Source organism: Danio rerio, chromosome 10 (genome assembly GCF_052040795.2).
Source record: "Danio rerio strain M-AB ecotype USA chromosome 10, GRCz13ab, whole genome shotgun sequence".
Taxonomy (NCBI): Eukaryota; Metazoa; Chordata; class Actinopteri; order Cypriniformes; family Danionidae; genus Danio; species Danio rerio.
Genome location: NC_141030.1, coordinates 23,870,224 through 23,886,572, shown reverse-complemented (window position 1 = coordinate 23,886,572; position 16,349 = coordinate 23,870,224). Strand labels below are relative to the sequence as shown.

The following is a 16,349-nucleotide window of genomic DNA, read 5'->3' as shown; positions in this document are numbered from 1 at the left end:
AGCCAGACAATGTGTTTATCTTGTACAGACAGATCAGAAATGTTTGTTTTGGGAAAGATTTGGACATTTATTTCTCCTAGCTCTGCTGATGAAAGTTTTGAGCTTTCCCTCATGTTTTCCACGAAGACAGTTTATTGTGCCGAAGTATTACATGATTCATATTCAATTATAATCTGTGACCACAAAACCAGTCATAAGTGTCATTTTTGTTAAAAAGAGGTACATACATCCCCTAAACGATTACTGAATAAGATTTGCACTGATAATATTTGATCATGACACAACTATTTCAAATGATCTAATCTGAAGGTAATCACCTTTAAATTAGTCTAAAATAAGTGCTTATCAATATATATTTAGTAATAAATAATTTAGTTTTGATATATTAAACATCCCACAGTAGGATATTCACAAAATGTCTTCATGGAACATGATTTTTGCTTTATTATTTAATGATTTTGGCAACAACAACAAAAAAAAAAATCGTAATTTTGAGTCGTTATTTAAAGTAATGATTTTTGCACACAATATTATTATTAACATGATGATATTTAGATTGAACAGCTAAAGACATACAGCTTTTTTTTGAGGATGCTTTTTTGGAATTTGAACGAGTCAGGAACCTTGCTGTATTTTGAGGATGAGGTACCTCTTAAATTTTACCTGATCTTAATTGGTTTTCAGAAGATGAATGAAGGTCACAGGGATTTGGAATGTCATAAGGCTGAGTATTTAAAAACATCATATTCATGTTTAGGTGAACTAACACTTTAAATGCTCTCTATAGGGAGAATGCCCCTCCCACTAGCATGCCTCCAACTAATAACAGACAAAGCTTCAAAACAATCAAACAAATTGCTTAGCAATTTGACTCATACACATTCAAAACACCAAACAGGAAAACCTGTTGGTCAAAACCATGTAAATGCAAACAATATTCAGACAAAACATTGAATAAAATCATAGACTGTAAAAATTAAAGACTTAAATGAGCATTTTCATACACAATGCAAATGTTGAAAGTATCAAATGCACTTAGCTTATTGTCTAATATCATTAAATATGAAGTGTCTACATAATATGATTTTAAATCAATTTTTAATATATATATTTCCATTTTTTCCATATTAACTATAATATCATACTTTTCCATTTTACAAAAGGCTCATTTAAACATCTACAAACTCTTAAAACCTGATCTGAGATCAAATAAAAACTGAAATAGGTTCTGTGATTCACCGGGGCAACCTGAACAAATCTGAATAATGTGGATTTTATGGTATTATATCATCTGTCAGCTGAAAACCATTTAATTTTCATAAAGTAGAGATAAATAACTAAAGATAAAATAATAATAATAAAGAAAACTACTAATAAAAATAAATTAAATAAATAAATAAATAGAATTTAAATCAAACAAAATAAAAACATAAGGTGCACTCCTACATACGGCAAATAATGTAAATCATGCTGTTTGTATATAGAAGAAAACTGGATATAGAGATAGAGGTTAAGGGGAGTCTTAATCGTAACAAACAGGTCAAACTGAAGAGTTTCAACATATTTCATAACGTATCAAAAAAAAAAACAGTAATGAAATAGCGAGCCCTCATTTAGGGAAATGTAACCTTGCCCATTTGACACATGCTCCAAACCACTAATTCGAAACGTGGATTTGTAAAAAAGTTTTGAAGCGTAAAGCAGTGCTTCGAACGCAGCTATGACTACCTTCAATTAGCATGTAGAAAATCACGTGTAATTTCTGTGACGCACACATGGCAATTCAAACAAACAGTCTACGTTAACTCTAAAAAAGCAAACCATGTTTTTTTAACTGAGGTCGCTTCTCTTAGAAAACATCTGTGCTGTAATGCTGATCAGAAATCACCTTGATATGGTTTAAATGCCCTTATTTGCTGCTGATGAGCTGTGAAGCAGTAAGATCTGTTATCTGCTATCATGCTCCAGCAGGCCTGGCTCTCAAATGACCTGACTTTGCAGTAATGATGCAGAATGCTCCTGAACAGTAACTAAACACTCGCTTTCATCCATTTGATTTAGGTGGAACAGATTTAATTTAGCATCTTTTCAATGAAGAAGTGTGCAGCCTATTACACCAAAGAACCAGAGAAATCTTTTTAAAGTTGTTGTACAGATCGTGTAAATGTAAAGATGCTTGACTCGCAGTCATTTGAATGTGTGTGTCATATTGCCTTTGGCACTACACCTGTTTATATTCCCAGCATCATGAAGCGTGCAAGAAAGATAGCATCAGATTCAGGTAGCATGGCTAATGACAACATGCTCATGCCAATCAATCTGCCATGAAATATTTCTACACACAAGTGCTGCTTTTAAAGTCGGCAATACAGTTTTTTGTGGGAAAAGAGTTTGTAAAAACGTAATAATACTGTAACATTCACAATGCACATGCAATTGATTTATGTAAATGCATTTAACTATACAGTTTTTACTTGGTTAGAAATGGCGATATTTGAAATGTTGAGAAATGAAGTCATCAGTTTATGAGATGAAAAGTAAAAGTTTTTACTCTCCGAACTTCAAATTTGATCTCAAATTGGACTGTCATAATTTAACTTTTCATGTCATGATATTTCACCAAAATTTTGTCAGTTTTTATAATAATTTCAAGATTTAGTAAATTCTATTTTTTTTATTGCATAATATTGAATTTTCATGTCATAATATTTCATCTGCGGTAACATGGTAGCTCAGTTGTTAGCACTGTTGCCTCACAGCAAGAAGGTTGCTGTTTCAAGTCCCAGCTGGGCTTGGCGTTTCTGTGTGGAGTTTGCATGTCCACCTCGTGTTCACGTGGGTTTCCTCCGGGTGCTCCAGTTTCCTCCACAGGCCAAAGACATGCGCTATAAATGAAATAAACTAAATTGGCCGTAGTGTATGAGTGAAAATGTGTGTATGAGTCTATGGGTGTATGAGTGTTTCCCAGTACTGGGCTGCAGCTAGGAAGGGATCTGCTATGTAAAACTTATGCTGGTTCATTCCGCTGTGGCGACCCCTGATAAATGAAAGGACTAAGCCAAAGCAAAATGAATGAATGAATATTTAATCTGCTTATTTTCATGGCATTTGATATTTTATCTCATATAGTTCCATAAGAATATTTTGGCATAGTAAAGTTTATATAATAATTGTGATTACAAAAGTATGGTTATTTCACATATGTGGCAGAAAGAAGCTTAAACAAATTTTTGGTCTGTTGTAATTTTGACCTTTTTTGTCTGATTAGAAATTTACTTTAGCAAGCAGATGGACAGGTGTACCTAATAAAGTGTCCGGTGAGTGTAGATTGATCATGTTATTACAATATTTGATATTTTATCTCATAGTTCCAACTTAATATACGTGTATACTAATTGTGACTTACAAATGTATGGATAATATTTCTCTTGCAGTATATGTGGCAGAATTTTAATCTTTTTAAACAAGTCTTCATTTTCCTTTGTTCATGTATTACAATCACCAATAATCCCGATCTCAATTAAACTTTTAACTTTTTATTTAAAATGCCATTTTTGACTTTATGTGCCACAATTATTAAATTACCCTGACCTGGGCAGACTGTTGTGCACACATTTAGCCAATTATAATTTTTCAAACTTTTAAAACATTTGTCCACATTTTTAAGAACGTTTATGTTGAAAAAACTAAAAAATGTTTTCAAATAGAGCTTGCTGGTTTTGACACAATATTTAAAATATGTAGGGTTTTCATATTTAAAGTGTTATTATTAAATTATCATTGTATTATTAAATGCATTAAATTATAATAATTTCTGCGATAGGGCAAATATAAATATTTTCCATCTGGGCCATTTGAAAAACTCTTAGTGTTTAGGCCTGAATGAGTCTAAAATTTGATTCATAATGGTCTTAAAAATGTCTTTAAAAGTCTTAAATTTAACTTAGGGAAACCTGCAGAAACCCTGAATAATTTAATACTTATAGGATAATTATATTTTAATATTTATTTAATAATATTTTATTAATTCAATATACTTATAATAAGTAATATATGAGATAATACTTAATATTCTTATCATTTTAATTTTAATTTAATAGTTTTTACTTTTTATGTCAGAAATGCATCATTATTTTTAATAGTAGTAGTAGTAGTAGTAAACTTGATTGTCCTTGACAGGAAATTTGTTATGGACATCACCATATTGCTGCAGACATTCCATAAAACAAACAATAAAAACAATACAAAATACAGCAGTTACAAAATTATTAATGCTAATTAAGATAGACTCTTGGTAAATAAACCCACTGAAACGGGTACAAAGGATTTCTTATAACAGTTTAATCAACAATTTGGGACTCATTTTTATACAATTTATATTTTTATACAATTGTATATCTTCTATTAGAGGGAAGCAGTCCCTAACAATCCTTTCCACCTGATTGAGAACACAATTTTCATAAAAAACCTGTGGATTAAATTATTCATCGTGCCTAAAAGTTTTCCATCCTGACTTTAAAAGATGCATCATCTTACATTTACACTGAACAGATAGGTTGCCAAACCACACTGTGATACCATATCTAACAATGCTTTCAAGAACTGTTTTTTAAAACAACATCATGAGGTTCTTGTTAACTCCAAAAAGACGGTGATGGAAAATTCCTCAGAGATTTTGGTCGATATTGACATGACAGCATTAAGCAGTTGCTGCAGATTTGTCAGCTGCACATCCATGATTCGAATCTCCTATTCCACCACATCCCAAAGGTGCTCTATTGGATTGAGATATGTTGACTGTGGAGGCCATTTGAGTATGACTCATTGTCATGTTCAAGAAACCAGTCTGAGATGATTTACACTTCATGACATGGTGAGTTATCCTGCTGGAAGTAGTTTTCTCAAGCTTAACTTGTTCAAACAAGTTTGGAATTTTTTTGTTCTGTTGAACACAAAATAAGAAACAGTACTGTATATTGAAGAATGTTTGGAACCTGTAACCATTGAAAAACAATTACTACATAAGTCAGTGGTTACCCATTACCAGCATTTTGTAATATATACTTCCAAGCCATGGGTTTTATTTTTGGGGGTGAACTATCCCAGAGAAAACGGCCATAAAAATGTACCGAACCGTATCGTACCATACCGTACCACTCAGTGGAAACGGGCCATTAGTCCCTGTGACTTACTGTACACACATTTGAGCATATTTAAATATATTTTAAAAAATTAACACATTATTTTATCATACAAAGATTGATATGATTTCAAAGCATATGGGTCAGGTTTATCTTTTTGTTCATTTTAGAACTTGATAGTCGTAATTAATGATTAAATAGTTTGCAATCACTAAAAATATACACTTACCGGCCACTTTATTAGGTACACCTTACTAGTATCGGGTTGGAACCCCTTTTGCAACCTTTTTACATTTTTATTTGTTTGTCACTGTTACGTGCCAGCACGTATTGGTTATTTATGGTTGTATTACTATGTGTCTCATGTGTCATTTTTATGATTATTATTATTTTTTGTTATTGCATCGAGTCTAGCTTTGGGATTAGCTGTATCAAGATCTGCACACAGCAAAAATTGTCTAAATAATATTAATAATAAATAATAACAATCCCTTAACAACATGATCTTTTACACTATCACCAATGTTCTGTCCCTTAAATCTATGCAAAGTGTGCATTTCTGTTTGATTTTACAAAAGAAAGGGATGATTCGCAGTTATCGTCAGTTGTAACAGACTGCATACCACAGATGTTGTCCATAGCCCTTAACTCGTAGTGAACCCAGAACATTCCTTTAAAACTGTTTAGTTACTTTTGAAGACCCCCCAACCTTTTGTTTTGACATCCTTTCGCCTTGATTCAGGCCGTTATCAAACCATCTGCGGGTACACATTTCGAAAGAAAACCCATACATGGCAAAAAGCAGAAATCCAGCCTGTGACATGCACATCGCCTGCAGGAGACGTCGAAGAAGTCAACCAATCGTAGCTTGTGCAAATGCAGTGATAGTTTATCCAGGTTAAGCAAATAGTGGTGTTTTGTGCTCTGGGATGACATGGACTGCCAGACTCTTTGGGATGATCATTAGAAGCAGCTGTTGGCTTTGCTGCTGCATACTTCCCAGCTTCATTGAATGAAAAAGACTTGCTCTTTTGCCTCCAGCATCGAGGGGGGAAGAAAGCCTATTAAAAGCCATAAATAATATGATGCTCTCATAGGATAGCAACTGAGGTAAGATGGGTTCTGCAGTAAACATACTTCCACATGGGGCTTGGAGGAAGTTTTCACACATACCAACTGTGAATCCTGCCAGATGGGATATGGAGACTTTGAAAGTGGTGCCATCGCTGTTCCTAATTCAACGATGAGCAGTTTGTCCGCCAGTCCTATTTTGAGTGATTTTTTGCATGTTTATTTCAGGATAGCATATTAGCACACATTTATCCCCACTCAAACAGGCCTATTTGAGCAATGAATAAATCTGGCTGGATAAATCTGACTCAGATTGTTCAACATGCCACAGTTTTATCAAATAAACGGCCTCCTTGACTCCTGTTGGTGGGAGTGAAGGAATGTTGTCTGCTAAAGTACTTGTCAAGCTTTGAGTTTAAGAAAGGTCATCAAAGACAGTGACACAAGAATGGTTTTAGAAATAAAAAGATGTATGGGCACCATAGATTTAAATTTTTTTTTAAATGTATAATTATGACTAAATATAACATTTAACATTTTTAGTTCATAATTAAGATTTTGTAAAACATTATTATTTTTCTTATCTGACTGTTTGTCAGTGTTATCCTAATTATACATTTCTATAGCTTAATGTACACTCACCAGACACTTTATTAGGTACATTGTACTAGTACATGTACAGAACTGCCTTAATTCTTTGTGGCATAAATTCAACAAGGTGCTGGAAATATTCCTCAGAGATTTTGGTCCATATTGACATGATAGCATCACGCAGTTGTTACAGATTTGTCAGCTGCACATCCATGATTCAAATCTCCTATTCCACCACATCCCAAAGGTGCTCTATTGGATTGAGATATGGTGACTGTGGAGGCCATTTGAGTATAGTAAACTCATTGTCATGTTCAAGAAACCAGTCTGAGATAATTCATGGTGCATTATCTTGCTGGAAGTAGTTTTCTCAACCTTAACTTGTTCAAACAAGTTCGGAATTTTTGTTCTGTTGAACACAAAAGAAGTTACAGTACTGTATATTGAAGAATGTTTGGAACCTGTAACCATTGAAAAACAATTACTACATAAGTCAGTGGTTACCGATTTCCAACATTTTGTAATATATACTTCCAAGCCATGGGTTTTATTTTAGGGGATGGACTATCCCAGTGGATATGGCCATAAAAATGTACCGAACCTTATTAGTCCCGGTAACATACCGTACACACATTTGTGCACATTTAAATATATTTAAAAAAATAAACACATTTTATTTTATCATACAAAGATTGATATGATTTCAGAGCATATGGGTCAGCTTTATGATGCTTTCAGCACTTTTTATTCATTTTAGAACTTGATTAATTAATGAGTAATTAGTTTGCAATCACCAAAAATATTCACTCACCGGCCACTTTATTAGGTACACCTTACTAGTACAAGGTTGGAACCCCTTTTGCCTTCAGAATTGCCCCCAATCGTTCATGGCATTGATTCAACAAGGTACTGGAAATATTCCTCAGAGATTTTGGTTCATGTTGACATTATAGCATCATGCAGTTGCTGCAGTTTTGTCAGCTGTACATCCATGATGCGATTCTCTCTTGCCACCACATCCTAAAGGTGCTCTTGAACTGAGACCAGTTGAGGCCATTTGATTACAGTGTGAACTCATTGTCATGTTCAAGAAGCCAGTTTGAGATGATTCGCGTTTTATGACATGGTGTGTTATACTGCTGGAAGTAGCCACCAGAAGATGGGTACACTGTGGTCATAAAGGAATGGACATGGTCAGCAACAATAGTCAGGTAGGCTGGCACAATACTCAGTAGGTACTAATGGGCTCAAAGTGTGCCAAGAAAATTTTCCCCACACAATTTCACCACCACCACTAGCCTGAACTGCTGATACAAGGCAGGATGGATCGATTCATGTTGTTGATGCCAAATTCTGATCCCTACCATCCGAATGTTGCAGCAGAAATCAAGACTCATCAGACCAGGCAACGTTTTTCCAGTCTTCTATTGTCCAATTTTGGTGAGCCTGAGTGAATTGTAGCCTCAGTTTCCTGTTCTCAGCTGACAGGAGTGGCACCTGGTGTGGTTTTCTGCTGCTGTAGCCCATGTGCCTCAAGGTAAGATGTGTTGTGCATTCAGAGATGCTCTTCTGCATACCTCGGTTGTAACAAGTTATTTGAGTTACTGTTGCCTTTCCTATTGCCAGTAAGTGTATATAGCTAGTAAATGTATACATCCAACCATACTACTACTGCCACATGACATGACCTAGCAGCATTAAATCTTTTCACTGCCATTCATACTGTAAATCCTGTGGCCTCATGGGATAGTAAAGCATTTATCAGATGCAAACCTAGGTTTTATAAGTACAGTAACTTTTAGATGTACCCAAAGTCACCATTTAGATCATTCTGTATAAAAAATATCTCTTTTGTGTTCCACTTTTAAAAAGCATTGTACAGATTTATTACTACATGACAAGTCTGTACTTTTACAGCAGCATCTTGCCACTCTTTTCAACACATATTCATTGCTGAATCAGATGCATTAAATCGGCCCAGCATGCATTCACTGCAAGTTTGAACATAACTAGGCCAGATGATAAATGTCTTATGTAGTGGACCACGTATTTGGCAGAGGTGAAAACTGCAGACAGACAGTTGATTTGCTCCTGCAAGTTTTGAGATACAGACCTGACCCCTACTGTGAGGTGAGAGTGGATTTTGGCAGTGGGGTAAGCTTTCATAAATCAGCTGATGGCCTCTCATACCTCTGGGATATAAACAGGTCTTTTTCATAAGTTTCCTTTATGACACTGACAAACTGAAAATGCAGAAAAGCTGTAGAATTCGGTTGCATTCAGCTACCAACAACAGAAGTATGTATTTGTTTATCTGAATTATCTTTACTTTGTCTGTTTTTTTATTTTTATTTCTTGCATTATTACATTCAGTTTGAGGAAATTTGCTTCCAGGAATTTTTCTACTTATACTACAGTTTTGGCATTGCAGACTCCCTGATGATTGAGAGAAAAAGTATGGCTCTAAATCTCACGTTCGTTCTTTCACCATGAGAAAAATATGTAAAATAAAAACAGTCTGTCCAGATTTATGACTGTTCCTTTTTTTCTGTCATTCTATAAGCCGATATATTGGCTCAGGGAATTCTCAATCTCTTATTTCTATAATCAGAGCCTGACCTTTATACAGAGACAGTCAGTCACTGTAATGCCGGTGGAGAGCGTTATAAACAAATGCGTCATATGACATACGCCAGTGACATGTTTATATCCAGTGAGAGGTGTATTTAAAAAGGAGCAATCAAATGATTTATGAAATATTCCACCACATCATCCATCATCTCCATCCATGTACTTTTACAAAATGCCCAATAGAGGGCAGCGCCTACTTTACCTGATAGGCCCGTGGCCAGGGGGGTTGGGGTGGTTCAAAAGACCCAGCCCCTGCTGAAAAAGTCCAGAATTTGACCCTTATATGAGCTCATTTTTAACAGTATGCAATCATAAACTGTGAAAATAACTAATAGAAGACTTTAAGACAAATTGAATTATTATTATTTAAATGGACACATTCTGATTGAGCAAACGTGCTGACCAGTTTGTTATTTGCCTATAGGTTACACATTTTTTATTATATATATAAAACTAGTTCTCAACACCACCCTGTCTATTTTAATGCAATGTCAAATATTATATCATACAATATTAATGCACATTAACAGATTAACAGATTCCTAATTGTTTTGTTTGTTTGTTTGTTTGTTTACTTTTTTTATAATGGATGATATTAAATGAGTATTTAAAATAAATATAAAATAATAATTCTAATTTCATTACATAATTTATATAACTGTAATAATTTACTGTTTAATGCACAGTTGTAAGCATAATAGTATGGTAAACACTGACAAAAATGTAGGAATTTTTTTTTTTACATCAAAAATTATAATGATTATGACAATATAATCCAGCAAAAATTAGTGCTTAAAATGTCAAAATGCAGTGTTTGAACCTCATAATTTATTAGAAAATGAGGTAAATAACTCCAAAAAGGTTCACTTTTTGAGAAAAAAAGAAGGACCCCCTTTAGGAGGCTGGCTACTCCTGTTTTTCAGTACTTGTTGAAGTTTTACAAATATGTTTTGATTGGGTATATGAAATTTAATTTGATTATTGTCTTGAGTGAGAGGGGGGTATTATAGCTAAGGCAACATTAAAAAGTGAGCAGTTTAAAATACATACAGTATAATAACACAAATCAACCCATTCTCACCTGTCATAAGTTAACCTTAACATAAGCCATTAAAAGGGATACCTCATATAGGCCTATCCGTTATTCTCCAATTTCACACCCATACAGAAACTCTTTCTCATTCATTTTTTCATTTTCTTTTCGGCTGAGTCCTTTTATTAATCTGGGGTTGCCAAAGTGGAATGAACCGCCAACTTATTCAGCATATGTTTTACCCAGCAGATACCCTTCCAGCCGCAACCCATCACTGGGAAACTCCCATACACTCTTTTACACTACAGACAATTTAGCTTACCAAATTCATATACATGTCTTTAGAAACCATAGCACCTGGAGGAAACCCACACAAACACAAGGAGAACATGCAAACTCCACACAGAAATGCCAAACTGACCCAGCCGAGGCTAGAACCTGCAACCTTCTTGCTGTGAGGTGATCGTGCTACCCACTGAGCCACTGTGTCGGCCCTGGGTATATTATATTATATTATATTATATTATATTATATTATATTATATTATATTATATTATATTATATTATATTATATTATATTATATTACATATTTGTTAGTATATTTTTGAACAGATGTAGAGCTAGCATATATTTGTAATTGTAATGCTCATGTTTTGATTTTCTTTTTAAATATATATGCACATTTTCCAATTATGACTCTTATGTTAAATATTATAAATATATCCGACTCCTATATGTCCAGCATTATTTTATATGCAATTTTTTTTCAATTTTACAAATAAACTTTTAAATAATTTATATTGCATATATTGTATTTTTATTGAAATACTTATAGCTCTAATTCGCTATTTAACAAAAGTAAAACTAACAAACTGCAATTCGTAATGCGTTTTACATTACTCGCGTTCACCCTATTTAATTATATTAATTATTTCTTGATTTGCACGTTGCCAGTGTGTGGCGGCAACAGCCAATGAGCGCGCGCGGGGCGGAGAGCAGCCATGAACATGGAGCGCACTAAGGACACATACACACACTGACACAGACAGCACGCGCAGCATCACTTCACACACTCAAGACTGTACGATCATCCATATCATCTGACGGACGGTCCTGAACACCTGTACCAGCGATACAGTCAGCAAATACAAGTGAGCGTTTTATACTTTTACGCATTTCTCATTCGTCATAATGCATGAAGTTGCTCATGATCTGTTGAGTTCATTTTTACTACATAAAAGACTGTTACATTTTCTTAGTGCTATACTAAATCCTGTTAATCATATTGTTTATAGCTGTGCATTCTATAAAACGAACACTTTTGATGAACTTTAAACACTAAATGAGAATTAATTGACTATCTTTATCTGTACAAATGCATTTTTTAACAAATATTCAACAAATATTTTGGATATAGGTTATATATAATACAGATATTGTGACAAAATTTCTGAATAATACAGACACACGCATATCAACTTTTCTCACATGACTGTTTATTCATTGAAGAGATGGGGCATAGCGGACATTTTAAAAGTTGGGGGGAGATCTGTATGAGATGCAAAAGTTAACATTCATATAATTATTAATCACCTGTTTCTAAATGGTCTGTCTTTAAAAGTGAGGAGGATGCATCTCCGTCCCCCACTCCCCGTCCCCCCTGGTTTCTACACCCCTGTTAAAGGGGTAATAATAGTTTGTATTGATACCAGAATAGTCTGTTGCAAACAAGTACATCCAGTCAATGTACCATCATATTGCTGGTTTATCTGTAGACACACAAACAGAGCAGTTTTCTCTTCGTCTCAGAAACGGTGGTCTTTCTTTGAGTAAAAAGAAAGCACCTGCACTCCTTCCTCTCCCACTTATATATTTTTCTCATCTCTTCATTGTAATGTTCATTGAAGTAATGGAAATTGCATTTTCTTCTAACTTAGGGAATCAATATGTGGTCTCGAGCTTACGTGAGGCAAGAAATCACTTTTCCACAGATGAAAGAAGAGCGTTATGCTCATCTGCTCAGGCCTTTGTTAGCTGGAGCTTTTATTGATGTGATTATCTTTGACAGGAGAGACTGTGATAAGATCCATCTCTTCAGAAAACTATTCCTGGCCAATTCTTTCCTTCTAAAAAACCAAATGCTAAGCTCCTTTTCATCCGTTTTAAATGTGGGATTAGAGCTATTTCAGGGTAGTTTTAAGAGATCTCTCATGTTATATTGGATATTGTCTGAGTGACGTCTGATGGATATCATACGTATTGAGCTGGTCGTTCAAAATTTCAATTAAGATCTGAAATACCTTAATTGAAACTGTCTGATCAATGGCGGTGTAATGATTTTCCAAGCTGCTCTAATCCTGCGTGTTTTAAATGAGCTATTCTAAACTCCATTTGACCCTTGATTATCATTTACAAGGGCTTTAGTTAGCTCATTTCATCCCAGAATTCAATTTCTACTCATTCATATTTACTTTTGAGAAATCTGATGGTTATTACAAAAAGTTCAAAGCACAAGTGAGTATGTATTTGTTTGCTTGGAAGTAACGATTTTGGATTATTGAGTGTAAAGTCATGGACTGTGTGATGCTGCAGGGTGTTATTTAGTTTTTGGGGGGCATCAGAGGGTCACAGACGTATGGAAACATCTTTTCTGCCTGAAGATAACTTGTCTGGAATTGTTAAGGGATGCAGAGATGGTTTAAAGTTACCTCTTGGGTGTGAGGAAAAGGATCAATTTTATGTTCATACCAACTTTTTTATCATTATTTAAATTTCAGTAGGCAATGCCCTTGAATCACAGATGAGCTCTAAGCAGTTGTTTTCTAAGATTTAGTTCTCTAAAGTCAAATCTAGAAAACCGTAATATCTCCCATGATAATCTCTAAATGCTTGTGAATGACTCAAGTGACATCAAAGCCGAGAAAATAGAATTTTAAAAGAAAACAAGCCCAAAAACGCACATTTTGTAGACTGCTTTAAGGGTTAATTCATTCAAAAAATAAAACTCACCCTTGATTTACTCTTCTTCAAGGCATTATATGACACTCCTTATTGAAGATCCTGTCAAAGTTATTTCACATTTTTTATATGGCCTTTTCAGCTCTACAATAGCAACAGCTGGTTGTTTTGTTTTTCAACAGTCCAAAAAGTGCCTCATGTGGCTCTGAGATACAGAAGAGCTGCAGTGTACCAAACCATACTGCTTGATGGTGTCAAATCAGTGCATTTTTGTAAGTAAAAGTGTCAATTTAAAATGTCTTAAACAGTTTTGAGTAGCTCATGAGAAGTTATGAACTCAGGGCTCTCTCCCAGGACAGCTTGCCTAACAAGCTTTATAATCAATCATCAGCTAAATGTAAACTCTTGAAAATGTTACTTATATTATCGTTATAGTTAAAAAAAAAAAAAAAAAACTATCGCTTAACTACCCTTCATACCTGACTTACGTCTTCTGCTCAACACAAAGGAAGATATTCAGAAGAATGTGTTGAAAATAAAAAAGGTCCAGTGTTAATCTTCATCTGGGTTTCCACTGCATTACATGATGCAAAACCAGAAGAAACAAAATGTCTTCTTTTTTTATTGAGTATAATAATGAAAATGAATACATATTAAGTAAATGATAGGCGAGGCTGTGGCACAGTAGGTAGTGCTGTCGCCTCACAGCAAGAAGGTCGCTGGGTCGCTGGTTCGAACCTCGGCTCAATTGGTGTTTCTGTGTGGAGTTTGCATGTTCTCCCTGCTTTTGCGTGGGTTTCCTCCGGGTGCTCCGGTTTCCCCCACAGTCCAAAGACATGGGGTATAGGTGGATTGGGTAGGTTAAATTGTCCGTAGTGTATGAGTGTGTGTGTGAATGTGTGTGTGGATGTTTCCCAGAGATGGGTTGCGGCTGGAAGGGGATCCACTGTGTAAAAACTTGCTGGATTAGTTGGCGGTTCATTCCGCTGTGGCGACACCTGATTAATAAAGGGACTAAGCCAACAAGAAAATGAATGAATGAAAAGTAAATGATAACAGAAATGTTTTTTTCAACTACAGTATGTCATTTTAGACACTTTATCTATAAACAATATTTATATTAGTTACAGGATTTATTTTCTATGTATGCTTCTAAAATTAAATATACTAAGGCAAATGTGCACTGAACGAGTTTGTCTTATGTTTGTGTCAAAAAAATTAAATCTGCATTTTAAAATCAATTGAACCAACAATTCAGTGGGTTATTTATAAAGGAAGCCTCTTCATTCCTGAATGAAGCAAAGTAGTTGGATATTCACATACAGTGCTGTTTATAATGGGCCATATGCAGAGCCAGTGTCTTTCAGCCAATGACGAACTTCCAGTGAATGGATAATGTGGCTATTTACAATTTTACAGCATCGATATTGTAATGTAATTCAGATAAAATCAGTTAATAGACTTAAACATCCATATGTTTGCTAAAGCGTAAAAAGATAAGAAAGAACGTTGAAATGCATGTGCCGTCATTACAAGCAGGCTATCACAGAAACTCCATTGAAAATACTGGAGTAAAATTTATTTCTATATTTTAAAGAAAGGGCATGGATAAATATAATTTAATGCAGTGCTTCTTGTTTGGTCTAATACCCACTTTATATTGTATCTTATCCAGGCAGTTAAGGTCACTGTATTTTAAAGAAATCAGATCTTAAACGTTGTAATTTTGTTTGGGATGACATTTAAACAGAAGCCCCAGGGAATGCTGATTGAAATTAAAAGTCCATGTGCATATAACCCATTGCTGAATGAATCAAGTCATTTGAACAAATTTGAATGAACAAAATAAAAGTTCAGTCATCATTACCTAAAGCTGTGTATGCAGCGTCTCACTGATTAATAATTACATTTTCTTTCTAGATTTAATTCAGTACTTAGATTAAATTTTCTTTCATGAGTAAATTTCTCAACCAACATTATTATACAATTAATTTGATTAATCCATCATCATATTCTGTTATTATACCATTTTAATCGTAAAATTAATGTTAATTAAGATAAAATTCCTTCAAAATACAAGAATATTAAAGCAAATCATTGAAATTAAATATAGTTTCATATAAAAATAAAATATCCAATGCAAGTGTGACCCCCCAATGACGACTCCAGATGGTTGATTTTTTTTTGTCTGAACTGTCCCTTTAAACCCCCCCGTCAGGTGACAGGAGTCTTCTAAATTAGATTATGGCCCAAATGCATGACCTCACCTCCTTCTGTCATTAGAAAAACTCTCCTTATGACCTGCAATGATTTTGCAATGTCTACATTATTAAAGGTCAGTGTGAGGTTGGCGTCAGTCGGTCCCAAAACACACACTATTCCTCTGCTTTCTCCTCCGGCATAGTAGCTGGTGCCTTTTTTGACACGAAGTGGTGCCAGATTTATCTCTCATTATTCCCCCCTTCCTCTCCAACCTCCCTCTCTTTTTGCCAAATCCAAATGTCACAGATTTCATCGGTGTGCACAAAGAATGTCACTGTACGATAAACCCAAAATGTCACATCGATGAAATCTTACGTGATTGATGTTGGCAAAGTTATGATTGCACACATGCACTGAATATTATTTGATTAGTCATCTAGCTGAGTTTATCGTGTGTTACAAAATGTTTATTTTGAGTCTAGTTATTTGGAGGGCTGGGCAATATGATGGAAATCTGAAATTACTATATAAGTCATCTCATATCCTTATAATGATATTTAGCACTATAGAGTTCATTTTCTGTAAATATTGTAAATTAGTAGTTTATATATATATACACTGTAAAAAATTAAGTCAGTACAACAACAACAACAACAACAAAAAATCATAATCCTTATTTGCTTTTTCTTGTTCACTCAACTTTTGAAAACATCAGCTGCAC

At 34.5% G+C, this 16,349-nt stretch overlaps 1 protein-coding gene across 3 annotated transcripts in view; it reads left to right on the top strand.

The window, feature by feature from the left end:
* The first annotated feature begins 11,499 nt into the window (after positions 1-11,499).
* The window catches only part of zmat4b (zinc finger, matrin-type 4b), a 63,125-nt gene continuing 58,275 nt past the window's right edge, over positions 11,500-16,349 (top strand). For 2 of the 3 annotated variants that reach the window (XR_015501040.1, XM_087270496.1), the window contains exon 1: positions 11,500-11,619. Coding sequence is in view for 1 of the 3 variants with exons in the window: in XM_087270495.1 (XP_087126621.1) it covers positions 13,675-13,698 (24 nt within the window). In the remaining 2 variants the exon portion in view is untranslated. Of the gene's footprint in view, positions 11,620-13,613; positions 13,699-16,349 lie in introns of those variants that run through there. The other variant, XM_087270495.1, reaches the window with a different exon arrangement.